The 13,781-nt window shown below is 37.1% G+C and overlaps 3 protein-coding genes across 4 annotated transcripts in view; 2 read left to right on the plus strand and 1 right to left on the minus strand.

The window, feature by feature from the left end:
- Positions 1-12,215, minus strand: part of LOC102609987 (40S ribosomal protein S7) — a 73,683-nt gene extending 61,468 nt beyond the window's left edge. Inside the window, exon 1 of one of the 2 annotated variants that reach the window (XM_052443625.1) lies at positions 12,212-12,215. The gene's annotated coding sequence lies outside the window, so the exon portion shown is untranslated. Of the gene's footprint in view, positions 1-12,181; positions 12,188-12,211 lie in introns of those variants that run through there. The other variant, XM_052443624.1, reaches the window with a different exon arrangement.
- Positions 3,111-4,614, plus strand: LOC102613469 (LOB domain-containing protein 40). Its single transcript, XM_006482193.4, has 2 exons — positions 3,111-3,524; positions 3,642-4,614. The coding sequence occupies exons 1-2, from the start codon at positions 3,335-3,337 to the stop codon at positions 4,334-4,336; spliced, it is 885 nt and encodes a 294-aa protein (XP_006482256.1). The 5' UTR covers positions 3,111-3,334; the 3' UTR covers positions 4,337-4,614.
- Positions 5,456-12,749, plus strand: LOC102578050 (KH domain-containing protein At4g18375). The gene is made up of 8 exons (XM_006482194.4): positions 5,456-5,701; positions 6,110-6,758; positions 9,443-9,916; positions 10,011-10,256; positions 10,376-10,588; positions 11,221-11,288; positions 11,376-11,475; positions 11,950-12,749. The coding sequence occupies exons 2-8, from the start codon at positions 6,123-6,125 to the stop codon at positions 12,358-12,360; spliced, it is 2,148 nt and encodes a 715-aa protein (XP_006482257.1). The 5' UTR covers positions 5,456-5,701; positions 6,110-6,122; the 3' UTR covers positions 12,361-12,749.
- Positions 12,750-13,781: the final 1,032 nt, after the last annotated feature.

The following is a 13,781-nucleotide window of genomic DNA, read 5'->3' on the forward strand; positions in this document are numbered from 1 at the left end:
GAAAATATTAAAATATATTATGTCTAGACGAAGGTAGGAGCTGAGTTATATTATCGCCAAATTAAAGATGATGTTACTCTAACAAGACTCGTAAATGGATAATATGATAATTTCGTGATGATTTATGAACTAACTATAAAAAAAGTTTTTCTCTTATTATTATTATTATTATTTAATGAAATCTTAAAAAAGTTGAGCAGTTGAGATGAGTCTAACTATTAATATGGAGGAAGATAAAATTATGAGTGATGATATATTTACAAACTCTTATATAAATTTATTTTGTACAAACTAATTTAACAGTAACTCATTGGTTGAATAAATATATAAAATAATAAAAATAAATCACGTGAATCAAAAGATATTTAATACAACTAATTTAATTATAATACATCAATTTGTAAAAAAAAAAATTGTATAAAATTATATAATTATATTATTACTCTAAAGTTATATAACTTATTAGCGCCGAACGGCAGACAATTGTTGAAATAAAAATGCAAGTGAAATATTAAATTAGATTTTCATTGTTTTGAGAAAGTTTTTGCAATATTAAATCGAATGGTGGGTGACGCCAAGCTGTGAAAACAAAAACAACAATAAAATAATAAATGTATCAGAAAATCCAGGAGCTTCACGCACTACATCCTGCAAGTTGGTTATTAAAAAATTGTAGTATTAAAATTATCCAAACGGAGCAAGTTGGTGAAACCCAGAAAAGCCAAAAGAAGTTAAAGTTTGAAACGATGGGACAGCAGCTCCACTAATGAATTTATTAATATTTATGAATAAACGAAAAAGGAAAACGTTCAGTCTTTTTTTCTTTTTCCCCTAGTTAGTAATTAAAAGTACCCACTTTGCTAGCCAGGAGAAAAAAATGAATTTGAAATCATGTGGTACGAGATGGAGTCATCGTCTTCCAATTTCTTCGCGGCCGCCTGTTCATTTAAATATTGTATTAACAACTATTAGATGTTAAAGAATTAGTACCCACATGCGATTATACAATGTACCCATATAATTTAAGAATAAATTAATGTTAATGGATTTATAGTTTTGGACAACAAGTTTATCTATTAGCAATTTGGGCATAATTATAAATTAATATGAGTTGACGGGTGGACATTGCCTATAAAATTATATCAACAAAGAAAAAAGGACAACAATACAAAATCTAAGCAGATGCTTTTGATATTGTCTCAATTTTAATCCAACGACTGTTGGTTTGTTCAATTGCTTTTATACATAAACACAAATTACGTAGAATAATAAAAATATATAGCTTCGAGAAAATATTTGTTTAATTTTCAGTAATTCATATGAGATTTTAACCCCGTTTGATTAATAGATAAGGGCATATGTGCATTAAAAAAAATTAAAAATTAAAACAACTAGTAGTCTAAGATGTGAGAAAATTTTTAACTCTCTGTAGATTTCGTTTAGACATTAAAAAGAAAACTTTACTACTCCCTTTCCATTTCTTACAATCGGACAAACACTTACTTAAAATTGTAAACAATGGCAACAAGACATTACCCATAGTTAAAGCCAACAGATTTACTTAGAACTAGTATAGTCCACTTAACATTAATCAAGTTAAAAAGCTTAATATACAAATGCAAATACCTAATCCAAGTTTAGGGTCGTGTCTTTAAGGATAAGCATTGAATAACAAAGATCTCCAAAAAAACCGCTGGCTAATGGTCTCGTAGTGCGCCCACAGTCCCCAAAAACCGAAACCCGGAAACCGGCAACGGGTTTTTGGCCGAAGGCGGTTTTGAACTAATTAACACAAAGGCTTTCCCGAAAACCCGGAGCTTTATTTTTTTTAATTTCTTGTTTAAACCAGGGACCTCCACCGTGGGCCCGTCCCAACCCCCGATATGTGGCGATTCGACCGCACCCTGCCACCTTTGACGTGCATGCCACGCGCTCTTCTGTTCCTGCCTTTCTTCTTTATTTTTTGGACCTACTTGCATGGCTCTCTTGAAACTTTTCATCCACCTGTCATCATTTTTTAAATTCCCATTTTACCCCCCCCCTTTTTTTTTTTTTTTTAAGTTCAGTTTTGTATCGTTGTTCACGGTAACTGAGAAATTCAAATCATGTTAGTAAACAATTGGGTTATTAATTTACTAAATAAGTTTTTTTTTTTAAAATAGAAATACAATGTTTTGTATGCACGACTAGATATTAATACAAACGAAATCATAAATAGAGTTTGCTTTATTTAGTGTCGTAAAGTATGCTAAAGAAATCAAAATTAATTGATCAAGCCTAATCCATAAACATAATAACAATTTTGATTTACTAATTGCAATTCTTTTGAACTTATTCTAATAATATATGCTTAATTAGGCACATTTGGACTCAGTTCAATTCTGAATAATCTTTTGCATGATCGAATTTAAATTGACTCTTAAAAGAATTAAGTAAATTCCGATTACATTATCAACAATTATTTAGATTATGCTTAGAAAATGTTAATGAAATTTGAAAAAAGATAAAATCATAAGTATATTGAATATGAATTGAATTTTTAAATTTTATAAAATTTAAGAACTTTATTGAAATTAACAATTTTCTTCAAAGCACTCCATGATAAATTAAATTAAATGCAGAGAAATTTCACTAAATTTTAAATGAAACTCTTATTAACTTACATAATTATATAAGGTATATAACTGTTTTACAACCGTTTGATGACAATCTAATGGCTGTAAAAATACCTTATATTTTTTGGTCCGTTAAATTTTTTTTGAAACGGTTACAACACAAATATGTTTGTTATCTAAAGTAACAAGTGCCTTTAAACCAAAGAATTGAACAATCATCATGATAGGTGGAAATGTAAATAACACGGCAAAGTGTGGGCGAGTGAGCGCCCAGAAACGCCAAACTCGTTTCCATCGATTTCAGAACGAGCAGGTTCAGTAACTTTTGTTGTCACGCAACGTAGACAGTACATGAAGTGCGCCCCCAATACACGTCCGAAACAAATGCACACGACTGGAGAGTCCACGTCACGCGCTGCAAACACCGAGTAGCGAACATCATCGCTTAAATTATTATTATTATAAAAGCTTAAAACTGGTTTTCCAAGTCCTTAACCTCTCCCTGAATGTGGAAACCAGTGTGTTTTGGAGATAAAAACAACTGCATCCGCAGAGTTTATTAAACCTGAGCAAACAAAACCCAGCAGCCCCCTCTTCCCTCTTAAATACCCACTCTTCTCTTGTACTCTCCTCACAGAACGCGCACACATAAAAAAAAAAAGGAACATAAATTAACATTTTCTCATTTCATATTCTCTCCAAAAATACGGACTGTAAAAATGCGTATGAGCTGTAATGGGTGTCGAGTTCTCCGCAAGGGCTGCAATGAAAACTGCAGTATTCGCCCTTGCTTACAGTGGATCAAGAGCCCCGAGTCCCAGGCCAACGCCACTGTGTTTCTGGCTAAGTTTTACGGCCGTGCTGGCCTCATGAATCTCATCAACGCGGGACCCGAACACCTCCGTCCTGGTTAGTACCATTTTTCTTTCTTTTTTTTCCGTTTATTGTTTCCAATCAACTTTTTTAAATACGACGTCGTTAAAGGGGATGAAGTATACTAAATTTTGTGGTGTGTCGTTTGTTCAGCGGTTTTTCGGTCGTTGTTGTACGAGGCATGTGGGAGGATTGTGAACCCGATTTACGGTTCGGTGGGCTTGTTGTGGTCGGGGAGCTGGCAGCTCTGCCAAGCTGCTGTGGAAGCGGTGCTTAAGGGTGCGCCGATTACGCCGATTAATTCCGAAGCTGCGGCGATTGGCCAGGGCCCACCACTGAAAGCGTACGATATACGTCACGTGTCCAAGGATGAGAACTCGCCGGCGTCTGTTGATCGAGTCAAGACTCGGTGCCGGGTCAAGCGAGTCGTGAAGCCGAAAGCTAATTGTAATAAGGCTGAGGTTAACATGGTGGATGAGCTGGCTCGGTGCGCGGAGGAGATGAACCGGTCTACGAGTCACGAGTCATCGCTGAGTCATCAGTCCGAGTTGGCGGTTGTTGAGAATGAGAGTAAGGAAAGTGACAGCATGGTTTCTGCTGAGACAGCTGAGACGGCTTCACTGTTGTTCCGAGCTGAGCCGGAGTCAGGAGCCAAGCCGAGTGAGCGAGTCGGTTGGGATTCTTGCGGTGAGATTGGGCTGGGATTGGAGCTGACCCTGGGGTTCGAGCCGGTTGCGGTGTCACGTGCTAACCACGTGGTGCCCATGAAGAAAAGGAAGCTTGAAGATCGTAGCACGTGCGATGTCGACACGTGTAAGGTGGAGCTGGGGCTAGATTTTCCAGCTTAAGTGAAAAGTGGAGCGAAGCCGTAGAGTAGTGAATGGAGGTGGACAGTTTTGGCGGCTCGGTTCGGCTCTGTGAATGCCCGTCGACAGAGATGTGAATTTGAACTTTTTTTTTCCTCCTTTAAACTTGTAGCTTTTTTTTTTCTTGTTTTAATTTTTTTCTTATTATGAATGAACAAAGAGGTGTACAAATGATGGTTACATGAATAGAGTTGGTAAATTAGTTGAGGGAAAATCACATAATGCCTCAAAAAAAATAATATATATTGTGTTTCATCTTTCGTGCATTGCATATTTGTTGATGATCTTCCATTTTCACTTTTCAGGTTAATTTTATTTATTGAAATTTCGTAGTCCAATTCACTAATTTTATTTATACCAAATTCAACTTCGAGCGAATAAAATGTAATTTTTATCATTGATCGAAACCATGCTCATATTTTTAAAAGGAATCACTTGTTACCACTCAGTAATTATTTCAAATTAAAAAAAATAAAAAAAGTACTTAATTGAAATTAATTTTTTTTGTTCACAATAAGCCTTTTCTTTTCTTTTTTCTTTCTTTTTTGTTTTTGGAGAAATTTTTGTACAACAATCTAAAGGGTCATGCTATCAATTAATATTATCGGACGGTTTTGATGAGACGAGACAAATCCTGAGGAACAAATAACGCTAAAGATCAGAAGCACTTTCAAATACGAGCAAGCATTAGATGCCAAACTAAGCTCCAACTTCCAAGTACACGTTCACCACCTGCAAAAGTGCTTCCATTTTGGCTAACATATCTGCACACGACTGCCTAGTCTTGGCTCTCATTAATTTCTCCTTTCTATAATCGATATCGAGTCATGTCATTTCTATCCAGCATCAAAAATCAAATAGCGGAACTTTTGAACGAAGTGGGAGAAAGAGCTACTAAGAGATTTGACTGGCAACGGCTTTTAACGAGCGGAGTGCCGAGGGTGGCGATACGACATGACTTTGCTAGAGTCACATCATCGAACGTGGATTATTTCTAAGAACACCCACCCACTCTACGGCAAAGCCCAATAAATAAATGCAAGCCAGCCCATTCCCATAACAGCGCCGAACGAAAAACATAAAATTTAAAGAAAGATAAAATAAAAATCCAAAAGAGCCCGATTGGAACCCCAAGGTTGAAGGTCTCCCTTTCCTCTTTCCCCCTTTTCCCTCTTTCTCTTTCTCTTTCTCTTTCCCTCCCCCAAATGGAGAGCGCCACCCGCCCAAACAAGCGGCGATCACTGTTTCGTTAATACTTTTAATTCAAACTTTTTCTGTTTTTATCTATCTCTTCTCTATTAGTTTCTCTTGTGCGTTTCATCTCCTCTCTCACTCTCGCTGTATCAGGTACGTATTAACACGCATTCTCTGTGTCTCTCTTTTAACACTTTCAAAAACCCTAGTTACTGTTACGTAATTCATCTCTTTAGTTTTACTCGCTTCTTTTTTTTCTTAATGAGGGGATTTAATTTTGTTTAAAAAATTGGATTGTTTTATCGAAAATGAGCTAATTTCAACTGTGAAATTTTAATTATCAAGTGCAAATTTGTACTTGATATCTAAGTTGGTGCTTTAATGTAAATATAATACTCAGCTCAATTAAGTTAACAAGTTTTCACGTGACTGATAATGTCGCAAGTTGTGGATTAGGATACTGGTAAAACTTTATCATTTGGAAGATAAAGGTGGTTCTAGAGTGGGATTGTTGTAGTTGATTTTTTTGTGTATTGCATAATTTTATTATATTCGCCGCAGATTTTGTTGCATTATGGATGCAAGTAAGAGGAATTTTTTCAAGAAACGACCGAACAACCAATTCAAGAGAAAAGGGGTTGTTGGCATCAAGAAAGGAAACTGGAGCAATTCTAGCCGTGAACAATCTTTTGGGAATTCTCAACCTGCTGACACTGTCTATCGCATACTTTGCCCTTCTAGAAAAATTGGTGGTGTTATTGGAAAGGGTGGCAACATAGTCAAATCCTTGAGGGAAGAGACCCAGGCTAAGATCACCGTTGCTGATACGATTCCTGGTTCGGAGGAGAGAGTGATTATTATATATAGTTCTCCTACAAAAATTGCTAAAAAAGTGAATAAGGATGATGATTCAGCTGCTGAGACCAAAAAGGAGTCCATGGAGCCTCACTGTGCTGCCCAGGATGCTCTTCTAAAAGTTCATGACAGGATTATTGAGGAAGATCTTTTTGGTGGAATGGCATCTGATGATGACAATGAAAACAGTACCGTCACCGCACGACTACTTGTTCCGAACAATATGGTTGGATGTCTTTTGGGAAAACGTGGTGATGTCATTCAGAGATTGCGAAGTGAGACGGGTGCAAACATACGTGTGCTTCCTGCAGATCGTCTTCCTCCCTGTGCTATGAACACTGATGAATTGGTGCAGGTGTATATCTAGTTCCTTGTTTCCCTTCTTTATTTTGTACCACGAATGCCTATGAAATAAGAATTTATTAATCTTCATAAAGTTGAACCCCTAATATGTTCGTCAAATTTATAAAATACATAGTTTTTTTAATTGTACATGGTGATGAAATATTTACCTATAAATTATATACGTAGTTTTCAGGTTTCTTTATTTGAGACATCATCTCATGGTACTGTGATTGACAGTCAATCATCGATGATGTATGGGTGAAGTCACTCTTATATGGTTACTTTTGATATGAGTTGTGAAATTTTTAATGTGGGCTCTTTCTTGCAGCTTAATAGGTCTTTTTCCTTCTTATGAAATGCTTTCTCTACTGATCTGATAATGATAGCATGAGATATTACTCTTAATTGACCAGATTAATATGTTTTTAAGTATATACTAGTTGAGAACGTTCACTTTATTTCTGTATTTTTTTCTTTTTCCTTCTAGGTGCTATCCCGTTGAATGTTGATGATGGCCTGGGCTAATTATTCGACTGTTTTGGCACTGTGGAATGTTGATGTCAATTTCTATTAGTTTGGATGTACATTTCATAATCACGCCAATGTGTCTGTGGGATCTTGTTGGTTACTTGCATAACTATTATGTGTGGTTGTTGTGAACTTGGTTTGTGGCAACATGCAACTGAATATTGACGCATTTTTGTTCCTCCATTTTGAACGCTAAACTATCCTTTTGTTGATTTAGATTGTGTTAAGGAGAACACTTGGGAGCATGATTTTTTGAGGCTTAGGCTATGTTGATCTCTTAACCCAGTTATTTCAAATGGGACCTATTACTATTAAGAGTTAAGGAAGGCCTTCTCTCTCTTTCTCTCTATCACAAATACTTTTTTATTCTACAATTATTTGATTTTTTCAAGGAGAACCAAGCTATTGAGGTGGTAGTCATGGTTTCTAGATGGAAGGAACCGTGGTATGAGATTTTTTTCTTGTCTCTGGAATTTTGATGTCTATCCGATGCAGTTTGGTACAGTTGGGTGCCTGTTTCTGCTGTCACTTGATGAAGTTGGTACTTCATCTGATATTTTGAGGCAGGAGCATCAAGGGCTTCTTTCTCCAGCCACTAAGTTTATCTTGAGCAGATCACAGGAAAGGGGAATGAATTTTCCTTTAAAGGCTCATTGGAAATTAGTTGACATTGTTTTCACAAATGCATGGTCAGTGCTCTTGCATGCCCAAGAACTTCAACTTTTACCAAAACACTTCCTTGGAAGGTTTTAGAACAATAGGCATTTCCATTCGTCAAAGTATAAATATTATTGATCATGCATTTTGTTTTCCTCTCTCTCTATATAAATACAATTGAATAATATAGGATTTTTTGAGGGCTGCTAGAGGAAGACATTGGATCAATCAAGTTAATCGATATGTTTACATGAATTTGACAGGATTATATCACTGAATGCGTTAGAATGAAATGAATTCAATGTGGGTAGTAACAAACCTTTCCTTAATTTCATGGGGACCTTTGGCTGTGACTTGATGCTTTCTACTGGTTCCAGTGGATTGATGGATTTCTCACTTGAGTTCCACCTTGTCAATCAGCATAGTGAGATGCAGGTACTCTTGTTCAGAGAGGTTCCTGACTGTCTGCTTTCTTAAAGAGATTGAATTGTTAATGTGGACAAAAAGTGGTACAGAAGGAATAATTTTGTGGCGCAAGTTTGAGTTAGTGAAATGTGTGACCAAATGTGAATGCACTTGGAAGATTCAAGCATATCATGACTGAATGGTGGTTGCAAATTGTAAGGATGATATCAGGCATGCAAAAGAGGTGGGTGGATAGACCTTTGCTTACTACATGTCTATCTTGACTAGAGGAATGGCCAAGTGGAAAACACTCTTTGAAAAAAGAAGTTTTTGAGTAGCATTTGTGCTTATCATATATTGATGTTCTGTTCTTTCTTTGGCGTATTCTCTTATTGTCTCTTGATTGTTCCAGGTTTCGTTATATTGTCATTGAGAAAGGTAGATTTGATTATCCTAGCATGGCCATGACATTTAGAGTTCAGGTCAATTAGATTGTTTCTATTGCATGATTTGGTTTAGGTGATCTCAAGTTGGTTGAAACCAAATGCACAGAGTTGCATTTGTTGATTTTTTTTACCTTTTTGAAGGTCTTACACCTAATGAATTCTCTATCCTGCTACTCCATTAGCCCTTCTCATTAGGTTGTGTGTGTGTTTTTCTGAAAGTAGTGTGTTGGATGCTCTAATATGGGCCACTTGTTAGTCTGACCACCCTCTTGTAGTTTTGATATTGTCTTCAGTTGTTGCAAATTTAAAGAAGAAGTCCATCTGTATATCTGAGGATCATATGTGTTTCCTTAAAACTTTTTTATCGCATGTTATTATTATCTTTTGAGTTATTTCAGAAGAGATTCATAATTTTTTGCTGCATCTGAATTGCATAAATTTATGCCTGCACCTCAAACACAAATTTTGAAAATGAATTTAGTGTAATTTATTGTTGTTGATGCTATTTGCTTAGGATTATAGCTTGCGGTTTACAATATCATTTTTTTCATTCATCTTTTGGCTTATGATGTGCGTAGATCTTGGAAACACTGTTATGGGCAATGTTGAGTTGTCTTTTGATTCCCTGTAAAGTGTAATTGTGCTAGCTATTTTGCAGATATCTGGAAAACCAAATGTAGCAAAGAGGGCTCTCTATGAAGTGTCTACTCTATTGCATCAGAATCCACGCAAAGACAAACCTCCTTCAAGCTTCCCTCAGGCTTATGGGGGTCAAAATTTTCATTCCCCTCCTGCACCTATGGCAGATATGCATCCCCTAGGAAATTCATCATGGCCTGCTCGGAATTCTAGTTTGCATGGCATGCCTTCTACGCCATGGATGGGGGGATATGGTGACCAGCCCTCTCGGATGGGTTCAGGTAGCATCAACAGTTGTCCTCCTGGACAAATGGGAGAAGTTTCAGCTGAGTTTTCTATGAAAATTTTGTGCTCAGCTGGGAAAATTGGTGGAGTGATTGGCAAGGGAGGTTTTAATGTGAAACAGCTACAGCAGGAGACTGGTGCCAGTATTCACGTGGAGGATGCACCAACAGATTCTGATGAACGTGTGATTCGTGCCTCTGCTTTTGAGGTCTATATTTTTTTTTCCCTTTTGTTTTCCAGTTTGCTATGTCTCCATGTTTTGCTTCATATAGTTTTTGATCATTGTAGGGATATTGTTTCAGGGGCTTTGGAACCCAAGATCTCAAACTATTGATGCAATTCTTCAGCTTCAAAACAAAACAAGTGAATTTTCTGAGAAAGGTACAATTACTACTAGACTTCTTGTTCCATCAAGTAAGGTGGGCTGCATTCTTGGGCAAGGAGGTCATGTTATCAATGAAATGAGAAGGAGAACCCAGGCGGATATTCGCGTTTACTCTAAAGATGATAAGCCTAAGTGTGCATCTGAGGATGAAGAACTTGTACAGGTGACACGGCGGAACAATGCATTTACTCTTATATTTCCATATTCTGCTGCTGCTAATATTTGTTTGTCATTTATTTGGCTTTGCAATTATTTAAATTAATCCCTGCTTTGGGCATTCAGATCTCGGGAAATTTTGGTGTTGCTAAAGACGCTTTGACAGAGATTGCATCAAGACTTAGAGCAAGAACCCTGAGAGATGCAAATGTCGGAGCAGAACCTGCTCCTGTTGGGCCTGTCCAGCTAGTGGGTGCTGCTGGAGGATTACCGAGCAGAGGACCCCTGCCATCTGGTCCTGTGGGAGCTGGCATTTCTGGTGGATATGAACCTTTTCGGGTATTTTTGAAATTATCGACCTCACTTTTATTTTCCAATGATTGTTTTCTGCCATTATTCTATGATCAGCTTAATCATGAAACTATCTACTTAGTGTTTGTGATAATTGTATCATACTTTAGATTATAGTTAGACATTGTTTTATTTTGTAATAAAAGTGTTGTTGAATCTGGATAAACAGCTACGTACAACACATTTCAAGGTCTTGCATGTTTTCTAAAGGGTTTCTTGTGTAGATGATAGGTTCTTTTTCCTTCCTTATCGTGGTGGAAGCATATTTGTGCACATACACTGATGCAAAGCTTTTTATTTATTAGGTTCTTATTAGACATCTCCAATTGAAATAATAGCAATTGGTAATAGTTTTATAAAGAATAATTTTATATTTCAAGTTTCTTGAAAGTATATTAGTTAATTTGGGTGATTGTTATCCATTGATTTAGTATGATATGCAGTCAATGGAAAATGATGCTCCTTTGGCTGATTTATTTGTATAGGCTTTCTTGACCTAGATCATCGTGTTTAGTATGTTATTAACTCACCTGAAATCTTTTTAATGATTTAATAATCAAGGTTATATTGAAGATTTATTGGTCAATGATAACTAAAGTATTTGTAATTCTCTTCTGAAGGGTGGATATGACTATGAACCTCAGAGTTATCCTCCCCCTCCATCTGCTCCCCCTCCATCTGCTACGGGGTACTGGTTTTATGTAATTATTTATTAATTATTGCAATGGCATGTTTGAATATTGTGATCAAGTTTGACGTCTTGTGCACACTTCAGGTATCCCAATATGAATAGTGCTTTTGAGGCTAGGATCCCAAACAAGGCAGTGGGTTCAGTCATGGGAACTGGGGGAAGCAATATCCCCAATGTTGGTGAGGTAATTTTCTTCATCTCAACTCTGATGAATGAAAGAAATCTGGTATATATACCGGTAGACTAATTCATAATTAAAGATAGTACATATTCCAGTGGGCGTTTTGAATTCCTTGTTGCTCGTTGCAGAGAGCTTTCTATTCATTTAATGCTTATGAATGTGGCTGCTCAACTTATAGGATGCATTTCAGTTCCAGTCTGCAACAAATGAGCTTCTGTTTATCAATTCAATATTCTCAAATGTTTCGGTTCCTATTTACTTTTAATTCCAATATAAATTGGAAACGCAATAAGCCTAAAAGAGAACTTTTTCAATATATTACTTTTTTTGACTTCGAAGTCGTTACAATACTAAATGATCTTGCGTACAGGGTTTTCTTGAATATGGATTTTCTTCTAGAAATGAACAATAATATGTTATGTCAAGGATTTAGAATTGCTGATGGATTTTTCTAAATATCCCTTCATCATATTCTAGGTTGTTGGAGCAAGGGTTAAGCTCCAAGATCCTCATCCTGGTAGTTCTGAGTGCATTGTTGATATCCGAGGATCCTCTGAGCATTTGATATCTGCACATGGTACTTATCAGTCCTTCATGACTTCTGGACAGAGCATGAAAGTTCAACCAAGCTCCTACCAGAACATCAACCCCCAACAAAGCTCCTATCAAACCATGAGTTCTCACCAGAGCTCATATCAGAACATGAATACGCAGCAAAGCCCTTATCATAGTGTAAATGCGCAGCAAAGTCCGTACCAAAACATAAATCCTCAACAAAGTTCCTACCCAATGCACACACATCAGGGGGCCGGGACCAATCCCCATATCACTCCTACTCAAAGTTCTTATTACAGCTCGAGTGCGCAGCAAGGCACATACCCATACTGATTCTGATGTAGGCAAATTTTGTACTATAATATGCAATCATGTTTCTCAATTTAATTAATGATCATAGTTGGTGTATTAGCTGATACGACCCGTTAACCAAATATTTTCCGGCTATGCTGTGCTCGAGCAAACTGTAAACATACTTCTATTCCCCAGGAATTTAGATCTGTCAGTCCTTTTGTGGATCATTGTATAGACAAGTCAATGTTGATTGTTTTTCCCAACATTTCATCTACTGAAAGTTAGAAAAAAAAAAAAAAAAAGGTATGCCGTGGGATACTCCGAGCAGAGCCTCTTAAAGTTCTGTTCAGGCTGAACCTGTGCTAAAGTTTTGATGTACTATCAATGCTAGCTTTTGGTTTATTTCAATGTTAAAAAGTTTTTCACAATTTGGTTTAGTCATTGGAATGTGGTAACCTCTTAACAGTGCTGTTCAGGCAAAACCACTGTTAAAGTTTTGGTGTTCTGTTGACGCTTAAGATATAAACGCATAGATTTTAAGTGCTCGCGTGGTTGACTTCTCATTATGTTTTAAGTCATTTTCAATTTTTTTTTTTTTTTTTTGGTCGATTGGAATAGAGAGTTTTGGGGATTACAGAAGTCAATTCACTGGAAGACATTCAAAATGTCAATGTTTGAGAGTAGAGTTTTCCTCTTATATATAACATTTAAATACTTGTCCATTATAATAATTTTACAATTTTTACAAAAAGCTATATCTAAGGTGTAACACCCTAGGCGAATCCCACATCGGCAAAGCACGGGAGAGATGCTGGGTTTATAAGGGGTGATCCACACCTTAATTGGCAAGACGCATTTTGGGGTGTATTGGCGCCCCAAGAACAAATCCGTGCGGGCCTTGTTAAGACCCAAAGCGGACAATATCTTGTCAGGTCTGGGTTGGGTCATGACATTGTGGTATCAGAGCGGCTCTGCGTGTCCTCTTGAGCGATGGTGGGGCAAACCTCAGCGAGGACGCTGAGTCCCCAAGGGGGGGTGTATGTAACACCCTAGGCGAATCCCACATCGGCAAAGCACGGGAGAGATGCTGGGTTTATAAGGGGTGATCCACACCTTAATTGGCAAGACGCGTTTTGGGTTGTATTGGCGCCCCAAGAACAAATCCATGCGGGCCTTGTTAAGGCCCAAAGCGGACAATATCTTGTCAGGTCTGGGTTGGGTCATGACATAAGGACCTTAAACAGCAAATATGTTTGCAATTTCTGTCCAAAAAATATATGTTTAGTGTATCAGTGTTTGGTGCTTTGCTTCTGCTAATCGTGGCCTAGAAATTATTGCAGCATCTGGTAAAGCGCTTTTCCTGTCCGTGGTTGACTTTGTGTTTACGCAAAACTAATCCAAATGGTACAGAAAAAGTACATGATTTAGGGTCTATAGCACCCATTATATTCATGCAATAA

This window comes from Citrus sinensis, chromosome 6 (assembly GCF_022201045.2).
Source record: "Citrus sinensis cultivar Valencia sweet orange chromosome 6, DVS_A1.0, whole genome shotgun sequence".
Classification (NCBI taxonomy): Eukaryota; Viridiplantae; Streptophyta; class Magnoliopsida; order Sapindales; family Rutaceae; genus Citrus; species Citrus sinensis.